Here is a 13,382-nt window from a genome sequence, read left to right as displayed (position 1 = left end):
GATGAGGGCATTTGTCCAGTAGGACCTGGCCTGAGACCCCCAACTCATTTCTCACCAACCCCCCAATAGACTTCAGTGCAACAACTTTCTACCATCTGCCCCATGAGCCAGGAGCCTGAGAGGAAACGCTTTGTATCCCCGACTAATTCACTGATCTGCCCTGGTCCAATTAAGAGAAAACTTGTACTTTACCCAGTAACTGTTCCTCCAGCAACACTACCCACCCAGCCCCAGGACAGGTGCAGGTGTTTGAAGACTGTGATAATTAGCTGTTTGCTTTTCTCTGTAGGCAGCGGGGAGATTTACACATCCAGGCAAGCTGCATTTTCTTGCTGACTTCGCAGTGTGCAGTAGGAAGCTTTATTAGTTGATCAATTTCATATTGGACGGAGAGCAGGACTGGGCCTCTCCCCTAACAGAGCTATTTACAGACCACACAGCTGGCTTAATAGATGCTTCCTCATATCTTTATCTAGTTCTTTTGCTAGCTCTCCTCCCAAGCATTTAATGCCAGCTCCTTTAACAAGACTTGTAGTTTAGAAGGTTCATGGTCCAGCAAACATAAGAAAATACCAATTGAGCATAAATCAATTTACTCTGTGAACTTGGGAGTTCTTTTCCCCTTAAAAGACATTTCTGCAAGCAACAGATATAAATGAGTCCCTTTTTTTCTCACCCATCTTTCATCAGCTTCTTTGAGACCAAGGAGCTTGTTCGTATCTCAATGCTAATGCATAAGGCTTAATATCCTGCTGAACAATGGACAAATGCAGGGATCAGCAGAGAGAGAATTAAAGAACAATAAATCCTCAATCAAAAATAATGAGAAGCTTTTATCACCTTCTAAACAATGTTTTGGTCTGTCAGCAGTAATTTATAGTGTTGATATCATGCATCAACTTAGTTGTAGGTTTCTGAGAGGATCAAGAAATTCATAGACTCCATGTATGAAAGATGATACATTAAAATCCCAATCCCTGGGTATTAAAAGCCCAAGATTAAAGCACAGACATTTCCCCTCTATGCTCTCGGGTACACATTTGCTTTAACCATTTTCCAAAACCAGCTAGGTGTTCAGGCAAATGAAGAACAAAAATAAAGCTTTCACATTTGTAAAGAAAAGATAAGAAACCAGAGTACCATGCCTCAGTTCTTAAGTGTTGAATGGGAGATGTCACTGTGCATAGAAACGTAGAAGGCAGTAGAAAGTGGAATTGCCACAGACACCCAGAGCCAGCCTGGACTGTTGCCAGTCATCCATTCGGGGAGCCCAGAACACAAAGTGAAATCTCACAATTGATTGGACTTAACAGCTGTATTGGTCCCAGGATATGTGCGAGACGAGGTGCGTGAGGTAATATCTTTTACTGGACCAACTTCTGCTGGTGAAAGAGACTAGATTTCAAGGGCCCCAGAGCTCTTCTTCAGGTTGACCACACTGACTCACAAAGTTTAAAAGCAAACGTTTATTGCTACCAAGCAAAAATCAACTCATTGCAGGTGGTAGGCCAGGAGGAAATCGACAGTGATAAAATATATTACTTCACCCATGTTGTCTCTCTCCAGTGACCAAACACTTTCTGCATCTTAATGCAAATGTTATATTTTACCATGAAGTTCTGTTACCCAGTTTAAATGTTCAAGGTCCCTGATATGTCCATTGTATACACCGATCCCATAGCACATGAAGAAACTGAGCGGGCTGTAAATGGACCGTCATTCCCCTTGTAAATTTTGAGCATGCTGAACTGCACGAGATGCACACACCCACGCCCTAACAGAAGGTCCTGACTTATGGAAGCTGTTCTAAATGCTGTAGTTTGGCTCCGTGGTCCAGCTGCTGAGGACACAAAACAAGAAACAAGACAATGAGCCAGTCAATCTTTCAGCTTCCTTCTGACTCCAAATTTATCCTCGTGCTCCTCTTGCTGGGTCCAATTAACAGCACATGGAGAAAGCAGAGATAGGGACCTGCCCCAGAATTCAGGATCCAAATTGCTGAACTTTAAGGAAGTTTGGATCCAAATTTGACTTATGATTGGACTGAGTTTATGATTTGGGCACTGAAGCTTTATGGTAGAACTATGAATATGGTACAGAGCTATGAAGATATTTTCGAAGGGAAGAATGTTGGTGATGAGTAATGATCCCCTGGAATCACAGATCGGGGAATCTGCACATTGTTCTTTCTGTGTGACCAGACAGCCTAGTTTATGTTCTACTAAGATATGTGGCAGGGGCTTTTAAAGGACACAGAAGTAACGAAGGGAAGGCAGGTAACTACAGGCTGATTTTTAGGGATGCTGAGCACTCCCAGCTCCCATGGACTTCAGTTGGAGTTGTGGGCAGCCAGCGTCTTTGCAGATCAGGCCCCAAATGTCAGCACAGGAGATTTTACACTAGGATCTCTCTCAAACTTAGGACACTAACCCATATGCCACGCCTCGGGAAAAACAAGACAGAGCCAAGAGAAGGCTTCCAAAGGAGATATTTAATTTCTGAACTCATCAGTTACAGACACTGGCATCACTTAATCTAAAAGGTGACAGGTCCTTTATTCAGAACATATATACTCTGCATGGCTGGCCTGCAGGAGAGAGACAGCCAGCAGAACAGCTGCACACAGGGCATAACTGGGCTAACTTTAAAAAGAAGAGTTTCATTCCCACATGTGCAAAGAGGGTGATGCATGGTTAGCTCTGCTGTCAGAGGGACTCAGCGTTACCAGCAGCAGATCAAGGCCTGGCCTCCGGTTTGCCACTGTGGTGCTCAGGTGGCGTGTATTTCCCTTCCTTTATCAGCTGCTTCTTCTGCGCCACAATTGTCTTCAGACGCATTATCTGCCAAAGACAAATGAGTTAAGGACTAAAGATTGGTCCTGCTTTGAGCCGGGGGTTGGACTAGATGATCTCCTGAGGTCCCTTCCAACCCTGATAGTCTGTGATTCTATGATTTTGTAGCAGGAAAAGAGGCCACTAGAGAAGCAGCGGGAACAGTGAAGCTTACTTCAAAGCCTCGCGGGTCAGGACCCTGGCACAAATGCACTAGGACATTCTAGTTTTAAAGTAAAAACAGTATTACCACATCCCCTCCCAAGAGGGTATAATTGTAATGAGAATCTATATAACAACGTGTGCACTGCTCCCCTGGATGGAATGAAAAACGTGAACAACTAAATATAGTCGTGTATCCCAACAGTGGCTGCATCATCACACACATGCATGAACATTTCATGGGTTACAGATTTCCGCTTTCCTTTCCACTGTCATTTGTAACCACTCCCAGGAAAACTTTAAACGAGAATTTGTTTCCTTATCAATGTTATTTCCCCCCCCTCCCCCATCAGCCTTGTTATTATGGATGAAGAGCTGCATATAGCTTTTTAGGAGCACTGAGGGGTTTTTTATTATAAAAAAAGAAAAACAAATAAAAACATTACAAACAAGTAAATAAAGTGGGCCACAGTATGGGGGATATTTGAGTAACCCAGTATATTTTGTGTTGCAATGAAAACTGCATCCAAACAGACTTCTCCATGAAGGGAGTCACTAATGTGCCTAAGTACAAGGCACCATGCACACACTTGCAACCACTAGAGAAAGTCTTGCCTTTACACCGTAACCCTTCAGGACAAGGATCATCTTTTCTATGTTTGTACAGCACCTAGCAAAAATGGGGCTCCAGTCCCAACTGGGGTCTTTCAGCTACCATATGATAAACATTTATTACTAAGAATCATAGGGTTTGAGTTAAGATACAACTTTCATAGAAACCACAGGGTAAATTCAGAGTTGAGAGTTCATCCCACAGCCTTTAACCTCTTTTGTTATTTGCTTACAATGCTCTGAATAAGTAATAACACTAAACTTCCTTCCACCTTACTACTTCTCTTGAAGTCCCTTTCTGCCCTGTGTCCTCAATAACTTGTCAGGGATGGCCCCGTTACACATAAGCTGCCCTTGTAAACGTATCTGTCACTGTTTTGCCATAAGACAAGACAGAATTAACCTTATCTAAGCAGCTTCAGCATTGTAATGGCTCATGTTCGTAAACCATTTTGAAAATGTACAGTGCTATATAACCACTGAATATCCTTCTAGGGAAACTATTTTTTATCACATATGCTCAGTTACCTGTTACTAACTGATGTGTGTATCAGCTTAATGGGCAACGTTTTGGTTTATAACAACTCCACGGTACAAGCACATTGCGACTACAGTAGGATTAGAGACCTTGGAGTCAGGAAACAGTACGACAAACTGGGAAATATAACTCAGAATGGCCTATCCGATATCCCTAATTACTAGAGTCCTTGGCATCCTTTTAAGAAGACAGGTCTACCCATCAAAGATCCCAAATCCATGTTTTCCTTATTGAATCATGGATTATTGCATGGGGGAGCAGGAAGCCGGGTGAATCACAGCTCAAGTTCTTGGAAAGTAGACAGCATGCTGCAATGTCCCACAAGCTTTGTAGCTCAGTTAGCCAAGGCAGGAATGTCACCTGACATACTGGGTTTCCTGCTGAGCTGACCAATCTGTTGCCTCAGTGAAAGAGAACTGAAGAGAGCATTTTTTTGAGTGATCTGGTTTATAAACAAACACAAACACTGTCAAAGTTTGAAGAGTTCCATGTCTGAATTTAACTACAAGGTTATTTGCTCAGACTTTACAATGTACTCAACTCAACAATAACCAGTCACTGACTAGAAACAAAATCTCCAAGAAAAAAACAAAGTTTTGAGAGTCAGACATAGGACTAATCCACTGATGATATTCTGCCCTGCTGTCTCTACAGAATACTAAATTTCTCACTGCATGCTAACCATGCATTTCTACGGCCGAATTCTGCTCTCAGGCTCCCACTGAAGTCACCAGGAATCTCAGACGTTTATCTGGAGGTAGAAGTTGGGCCCTAGGGGTTAGTGACAGGTGTATGGTTATTGTTTTTTGTACTGGACTGAAAATTTTGCATAGCCCTTATTATTTACCCCAGTGTTCACACTGTGTGTAATATACATTCCCTCGACCTCATTCCCTCCCCCGCCCATATCTAGGTCATATCTTCTTACCGTTTTGTGCCTATTAATACATTCTTGGAAGTCTTCATATTCTGGTCTGCATTCCTTGCGTGCACGAATCTGCCCAATGTCACTGGCACACTCAATCCATTCCTTCTCAAAGGCATGGCACAGAGCTGCCCGTTTGTAGGGCTGCTCTGAGCTTTGATGCAGCATCCATTTGTCCACATTGATTCCCAGCTGATCTTGCAGATTCCAAAATGGCATGGCTGAGCAGGAAGTGAGGAGAGAGATAAAGTAGAGTGGTTATAAGACTAGTCTAGAGATTTAGCTCAGTAAAACAGAAGCATATGAAAGCAGGTATTTCAATCAATGCTTTTCAGTGCACAATTTAATACTTTTCCCAAGTGATTCATTTAAGTTTTATTTTCACAAAAACAGAAGCAAGAGTTAAACATTCATCCAACATATATTATCTATTTTTTGCGGGAAGGCAGGTAGAGATAATATAAGCTAACCTCTTTAGCATATGAACAGAGAGGAAAATGTTCTGGAATCATTTTTTAAAACTACAAAAATGTCCACTCAATGGCATTTCTATGGATGGCTCCTGTTGTACACAAGGTTCATTCATAATAAAATGCATTGATAAAATAGTATTTCACACCAGATTCAGTTAAAGTTATACACGGACCTGCTTTTATTTATTTATTTATTTTATATATATACACACACACACACGTACTCAGACTTTTTTTATATACAAACCTTTTGATTGTATGATCTTGGAGGTTATTATTCACAAGCCCTTGTAAATCTCTTCATTCTCCTTGTCTCTGATCTCCCACCTAGTGTAGGCAGGCCAGAGGGCAACTGCACTCAAAAGCGTTGGATGTGAGTTAAACATACTTTATGATTGCATTTTTGCAATAGATCTCCATGAATTTTCAACACCTTTTTTATATGTGACATGTAGGATGTTGGTACCTTCCTCTGTTTGCATTTCTCTGCATGTTCTTAGGTTTGCCTGATCTTTAACAATTGTGACACTGTACAGTGTGGCTCTGGTCTGTAAGATAAGCCCTGTGTTCTTACTCACTTTTTTTCTCAGGCTAAGTTTCCACTGAAGTCACAGGGAATTTAACCCAATAATGATTGCTGTATTTGGCCTCAAGTGTGCATTCTATGTCTATTTACACTATTGGCTATTAAGGGAACAGACTATACTATATAAATTCTAAATTGTACAATTGTACTGTTAATAACTTTTACAACCATCTACCATAGAGTTAAACACAGCCTTAGTTACAACAACATGCACAGTGGCAATAAGCTTGCTAGTGAAATGTTTCATGATTGAAATATTGTTAACAGTCTTGAGAAAGAATCAAGGCAGAGCTATTGGTGACCAATGTTTTAGCCCCAAAGTCAGTGAGGAATTGTTTACTGGATTTATTACCAGTGCCAACACAACACCCCCTGTATTTTTCTGCAGCAACTGATGCCTCAAATAAAAGGAAAAGAAAGATGTTTCTAATGTGCTTGGGATACTTTATCACATCAAATGGTATTCAATGCAACTTGCTTGATTTTTATGAAGATAATGATGAATCTGCAAGTGGCATTCATCACGCTATAAAGAACTGCCTGGAGAAACACCAGCTTAACGTTAATTGTATTACTGCATACTTTGCTGATAATACACCAAGTTGTGTTTGCCATAATTCATAGATGCATCAGTTATGTGCTGAAAATGACTGCACTCTGAAGGCAAACTGCCTTGCATACACAACCCATGATACCTGCAAACATGCTAGTGGTCCGCTGTCAGTTATTGTAGAAATGATTGTGTTGGAAGATTTACAACCACATTGTTGTGCCTGCACCGTGCAGAGAAGGTTTTTTCTGAGTTTACTGAAATTGAATGGAAAGAAGTACTCGAGACATGTGAGTAGAAGATAGCTATTCCTTAACCCAGCAGCTGACCACCTTTTGAGAAACTGGCCTGTAATTAAAGCCTGCTTCAAGTCATTAGCTGATGCTTGCCCAGTAACTTTAAATAAAGTTTTCACTGAAGATGGCGTGTATACCTGCATTGTGGAAATTTACAGGTGTTCTCCCCCTGCCCCCAAGTGTGGCTTGTATCGACAATCTTGTGAGGAAATTAGAAGAATCAAAGCTCTGCATTACTGATGTGTACACAGAGACATACCATTTTAAGATTTTTTTTTAAGATTCCACACCAAACTGATGGAAAAACACAACCAGAACAAAAGGTGAACATAAAGCAATACTTCATTAAGTTTTATGACCCTATGTTTTTGTATATTGATAACTAGTTTGATTTCTCTTCAGACAGTGTAATGATGAACCTAAAGCCTATTGAGCAATATGAGAAGCTTAGCTTCTCAGACCTTAAGACTGTAATGGAAGCACTCAAAAAGAAGGAAATCATAAACACATATCAGCTGTATAAGTTTGCACCCAGCTGAGATGTGATTGAAATATCAAGACATCACATTTCCAAACCTGTCAACAAAAAGTGGGTATGTTTCAGAAGCATGGAAACAAAACCTGAAAAACCTTGTTCCCAGTTGTGTCTTTTGTACTTACTGTACCAGAGATGCCCTTATAGACATAATATTATTCCTTAATGGGAAATAAATGATTTGACGAACAGAACAGATGCAACGTAGATTTAATTAAAATGGAACTCAATATATGGATAAACTTCCAGTTATCCTTCAAAGATTTCTTCATCTCTGAAGAACAGGATCAGGAGTTGCTGAGTGCTGCAAAAAGCAGCAAGAAATACCACTAGCGAATACAGGCGAGTACTGCTAATTATTAGTAATAGTAACAACCAGAAAGCTACAACCAACTCTAGTTTCACAGGTTGCCTTGCCTGAAAAAGAACCAACATCTCTCCACAATGGGTGGGGGTGAAGGAGGAGACTAAGAAAATTGTTTGGGGCACCCCCCCCCACACACTCCCGGGGGGCGGGGCCAGGAGCTGGGGCAACCCCCCCCCACACACTCCCGGGGGGCGGGGCCAGGAGCTGGGGCAACCCCCCCCCACACACTCCCGGGGGGCGGGGCCAGGAGCTGGGGCAACCCCCCCCCACACACTCCCGGGGGGCGGGGCCAGGAGCTGGGGCAACCCCCCCACACACACTCCCGGGGGGCGGGGCCAGGAGCTGGGGCAACCCCCCCACACACACTCCCGGGGGGCGGGACGAAGCACAGGTGGGGGTTGGGGCAACTCCCCCCTCCACATACACCCCCGGCGGCAGAAACACAGGGCGGGGCGGGAGCGTGGGGCGGGCCTGCAGCCCCACAGACACCCACCCCGCGGCTGCGCGGGGGGTGGGGAGGGAGAGCCGGAGTCTGACCGCCCAGCTCATTGGGCCCGGCCCCCCACAACCCGGCGAGCAGGGGAGGGGCTCCCCAGAACCAGAGGCCGGGCCCGACACCCCGGAACAGACCCACCCCCCCATTGCAACCCAGGAGCTTCACCTGCGACCCGCCGCCGCCGCGCCCTCCGCCGTCGTCCTTTCGGGGCTTTTACGACGCTCGCTGCCGTCAACCGCGCCCTTCGCACGCCACCCGCGCTGTGCTTTACAGCTCGCAGTCACCTCACGGGGGAGGAATCATAGAGAAATAAAGAGAGAGCGTCTCTTGCGACCTGGCGGGGAACCAGTCGTCTCCCCAGTACACCTCCAGCGCCACCTGCAGGCTGGGTGGTGACAGTGCCCCTGTGTCCCCTGCAGACTGGAGGGCTGACATCCCTAGGGCCTCCTGCAGACTAGAGGGATGACAGTCCCCTGGTGTCCCCTGCCAGCTGGAGGAGTCATGCATTACCCACACCCTCCAGCCCTCTGTGTCTTTGTGGGGTGTCATATTTCTTCTCCCACAACCCCCATATCTCACTGGTCGGCACCAAGTTACAGTGCAACATGACTGTGGTCTGAGAGACTCATAACCAGTCACCGAACCGTGGGGCTCCCACCAGTCATGCCGGCTCACTTGTGATTCAGAGTTATATGCATGACCCGTTCCAAATGGGCCTGAAACACCTCTGGCCCTAGTACTCTCAGGCACAGAGCAGGAGATAGTGTCCTGGGTTCTCATGCACCAAAGGGGACTGGTATCCAGCAGTCAGAGCAGCAGGGAGTGGGAATCAGAACTCCTGGTTTCTACTGCCTGATCTGGGAAATGCATAGATCGACTGGAATAGGGGGTGGGAACGGATGGGTTCTCTTCCTGGTTCTGCTGCTCGCTTTCTCTGTGACCTTGGAGGAGTCTCACTAATCTCTATTTCTCATCAGTAAAATGGAGATAATTTTCTTTCTTCACAGGCATGTTGAGAAGGTTAATGAGGGTTCGAGAAGCACTTTGTGTTGCTCAGCTGGAAGGAGGTAGAGCAGCATTAGGTGTTATTGTACAGATATGTGTGTGTTGAAGGGATAGTCTTGGGGATTGGCTTTTTTTTTTTCCATTAGGGTTTCCCAAGGGCCAGTAGACAGACACTTGTTAGCAGTTGAAGAACCACCACCTATCAATCCATCAATTATCAGAGATGGGATGATGTAACGATTCCTTAGACCTTGGATCCTTCCTGAAATGATATAAGTGTATCCAGAAAATATCTAGCTCCCAACTCACTGCTTTCTGTTCCCAACCTCTGCATCCCTAGTGGCTTTATTCCAGACCTCTGGGCACAGAGTAGCCCATTGTCAGTCTGTGTTAGTTTTGTTGAACGTGACAGTTCTTACCAATGTTCAAAGCCCTGGTAATTGTCAGTTTAGGGTTGATCTCATTTCTGTTTGATACTCCTGGATCCCCTTTTGAGAGCAGTGATTAATTCCCAGAAAGATCCGGCACGTCGATTAATCATTATTGCTTAAACATAAAAACAGCCAGTGGAATGTTGTAGTCACTGTTTAGCAAGGCATCAGCATTGATCTCCAATTTAAACCATGTAGGAGTTTCCTGTTTTGAGACCCAAACGGGGCTCTCCCATCCCTCAAGCCATGTGGGCTTGGGGAAGAAAGATTCCAGAACAAACCAACTCCAGAGCCCAGAGCAACTCTCAAGTCAGCCAAAGCAGACACAGAAGCAGCCGCAGTGGGTCCTACAGCATGGAGGGAGTAATAGGGAAAGACAGAGCTCAGCCAGGGCTAACGCTCCATGCCAGGTGCACCCCAACACAAAGCTATGCAGGGGTGACTCCCACCTTCTAGAGGTACTTAGGCCATTGTAGTACCCCTCCAACACACCAAGCCCTCTGTGGGGAAGAAAAATTGCAGGAAGGAGCTAATCCTACCCCCAGAGACCTGCAACTGTCAACATGGCAGGAGCAAACCTAGAAGCAGGATCAGCAGCAAGGATTCTGCTGATGTGACCAGGCTGCTTTCTACAGTTTTGACTCTGGAGAGTTCTCTCTCATGTGCTGATTACCTGTTTGCTCCAGCCCCCTCCCTCAGTCCAACCCTCACTTCAGCTTCAGTCCACCTGCCCTGAGCATGCTGCCCAGCATACCACCCTCCTTTGTGCTATTCCCCTTCTCTCTCTTCATCTAAACACCACTACCACCTGTCATTCTGCTAATGTGTTACAGCCCTTTTCCACAGCTTTGTCTGTCATATCAGCATTTCAGAGCAGTGACTGTCTATTACTCTATTTGTCCAGCACCTAGCACCTTGCGGCCCTGCTTTCCATAACCCCTTAAGCACAGCCATCATCAAAATAATAATAAATACTAAACCTAGTTTTAATGCAGAAGTGAGTTTCCCTGCAACTATGGTGGATTCCAGATGGTAGGATTCTACCTGCTAGTGTTGGATCATATTAAAGAAGTTCTGTATTAAAATCACAAATGAGTTTGATTCCCCAGAGTTTACATTCCAGGGTATTACTAATTAAGAGGTCTCTTGGTTTTTGGTGCTGTTTCTCTCCCTCTATGTGTGAAACTTGCAAGCTGCTAATTGTGTTAGTACATTCTAAGACAGAGTCTGTTCTCAAAGCAATTCACAGAGAGAGAGACTCAAAGCAATACTCGAACAACAGAAACAGCACCCAGAGACTCCCCGCCCTTTTGTTGTATTAACAATTGTGATTAAAATAGAGATAGAGGATGTATGTGGATGGATGCTTGGTGTGGATAATAACTGAATGATCAGGGAGGTGCCAGCCTAAGAATCCAGTGTCCATCGGCTGAAGAAGGCGTCAAGTGGAAATAACCAGAGGACCCCCCGGAGGGCAGACTGGAATCCACCCAACAGCCTCAAGAATGGGAGAACCAAAGAACAAGATAACATCTTGGAGCCATCAGGAATGTGCTATCTGCTGATTGATTCAGCAACAGCATGATGAAGCAATTCCCATAGACTGGCATAGGAAGAAATTCCTATAAAAATAGACTCTAAAAAGTGAGAACTTTGGGGTCTGATTCTGCAAACCAACTTCCAGGAGCATCAGATGAGCATCTGACAAGGCCCTGCTCCCTCCTCATGTCCAGGCCACCTGGCCAGTGGCTTGGCATGAGCAACTCTAAGGCTGGTAACTATGATAACAACCTTGCAGAACCTGTGTGTGTGTGTATGTTTGTATGAATGAATGTGAGAATAAATTTGAGATTGAATGGAATGTTATAACTATAACTAACTGCTTACTATGATTCTTTCTGTATTCACAGTAAATGTGGTATTTTGCCTTTTTCCCTTTAATAAGATCCTGCTGGTTTTTATTTTATTGGTACAACATTTTGGTGGAGAATTGCGAAAGGGGGAATATTGGTAAAAAACCTCAGTTATTGTAAATATTGGTGTGCACACCGCCAGCTCTAGTGAGATAGGCATTTCTATTAGGTTAACCAGACCTGCTGGCCTCCGAGAAGGTAGCAGGGGACCTGCTGGCCTCCGAGAAGGTAGCAGGAAAAACAGATTAAACCAGACCTGCTGGCCTCCGAGAAGGTAGCAGGAAAAACAGATTAAACCAGACCTGCTGGCCTCTGAGAAGGTAGCAGGGGACCTGCTGGCCTCCAAGAAGGTAGTAGGGAAAACAGATTAAACCAGACCTGCTGGCCTCCGAGAAGGTAGCAGGGGACCTGCTGGCCTCCGAGAAGGTAGCAGGGAAAACAGATTAAACTAGACCTGCTGGCCTCCGAGAAGGTAGCAGGGAAGAACAGGTTAACTGGACCTGCTGGCCTCCGAGAAGGTAGCAGGGAGAAATAGGTTAACCAGACCTGCTGGCCTCCGAGAAGGTAGCAGGGAAGAACAGGTTAACCGGACCTGCTGGCCTCCGAGAAGGTAGCAGGGAGAAATAGGTTAACCAGACCTGCTGGCCTCCGAGAAGGTAGCAGGGAGAAATAGGTTAACCAGACCTGCTGGCCTCCGAGAAGGTAGCAGGGAGAAATAGGTTAACTGGACCTGCTGGCCTCTGGGAAGGTAGCAGGGGACCTGCTGGCCTCCGGGAAGGTAGCAGGGGAAAAACGCATAGATTAAGCTATGATTTCAGAATCTAGGCTGTGTCACTTGCTAAGTAATACCAGCAGTGACAAAGAGATTGAAATATCCATGTTAAGATGTTTAAAAGAAAACAGGGTAAGCCAGTACTAGAGGGAGGAATGGAGTCAGAAGGAACTCCAACCTCACCTTTTGTTAAAGAAATTACACCTTTTAAACAAATCCTTCAAAAATTTGGGCACAGTCCTTGGACTAAACAAGCCCTAGCTGATGTCTGCACTATTTCGGACCTAGAGGATAGATTGGCTCAGTATATCCTCATATACAAACCTTCTAGTGCTGCCAAAAGAGATGCAGCAGCAATTTGGTTGTTGTGGGAGGCATGTAAGGATTCTTCCCTCCGCTTGTCTTCATGTAAAGAGGAAAAGACACAAATGGAAAAGGGAGCAGACAATTGGAAGGTGCTGGCTACAAATATCCAAAGCCAGCTGAAAATAGTGAAAGAGGCACTCCAGGAATACAAAAAGAGTGAAAAAGTTAACTCTGCAGAGGCTGGAGGGAGGCAGGTAAAGGGGGAGAAGGTCCTATGTACGGCACCCCCAGGCATAATTACTAAGAGAAAAGAGAGTAAAAAAAAAAAAAAGTTAACTCTGCAGAGGCTGGAGGGAATTAAGCAGTTAAACTTTGTATTTCACCCAAACAACTTTTAACCGAAAATGTTAAAAAGGAAAAGTGTTAGAGCATTCTTGGTTTCTTTGCAGCCATTCTGAAAGAAAAATGGGCCCTTTTCCAAAGGAATGTCTGTAAATTAGCCAGGCAAAAATAAACTATCTGATTAAAATCATTTGACTGGACAATTTAGTCAAATTTGCTAAAAGAACATAAGAGGGTTCTAT

General features: G+C 44.5%; 1 protein-coding gene across 1 annotated transcript; it reads right to left on the bottom strand.

Annotated features, from left to right (window-relative positions):
- Window positions 1–2,471: 2,471 nt before the first annotated feature.
- On the bottom strand, window positions 2,472–8,688 carry NDUFS5 (NADH:ubiquinone oxidoreductase subunit S5). The gene is made up of 3 exons (XM_084652297.1): window positions 8,537–8,688; window positions 5,072–5,289; window positions 2,472–2,840 (listed from the first exon to the last, which is right to left on the bottom strand). The coding sequence occupies exons 2-3, from the start codon at window positions 5,285–5,287 to the stop codon at window positions 2,736–2,738; spliced, it is 321 nt and encodes a 106-aa protein (XP_084508423.1). The 5' UTR covers window positions 5,288–5,289; window positions 8,537–8,688; the 3' UTR covers window positions 2,472–2,735.
- Between the last annotated feature and the right edge of the window lie 4,694 nt (window positions 8,689–13,382).

The sequence above is a fragment of the Lepidochelys olivacea genome (assembly GCF_965140295.1).
Source record: "Lepidochelys olivacea isolate rLepOli2 genome assembly, chromosome: 19".
Lineage (NCBI taxonomy): Eukaryota > Metazoa > Chordata > Testudines > Cheloniidae > Lepidochelys > Lepidochelys olivacea.
The sequence above is the reverse complement of the archived record's forward strand: the minus strand, read 5'-3'. Positions and strand labels throughout refer to the sequence as shown.

Bases quoted from the DNA above. Each gene is read 5' to 3' on its own strand.
- NDUFS5 (XM_084652297.1), bottom strand. From the start codon at position 5,287: ATGCCATTTTGGAATCTGCAAGATCAGCTGGGAATCAATGTGGACAAA. The intron at 2,841-5,071 runs GTAAGAAGATAT...TGTCTTTGGCAG, and splicing joins GTATTAATAGGCACAAAACG to ATAATGCGTCTGAAGACAAT.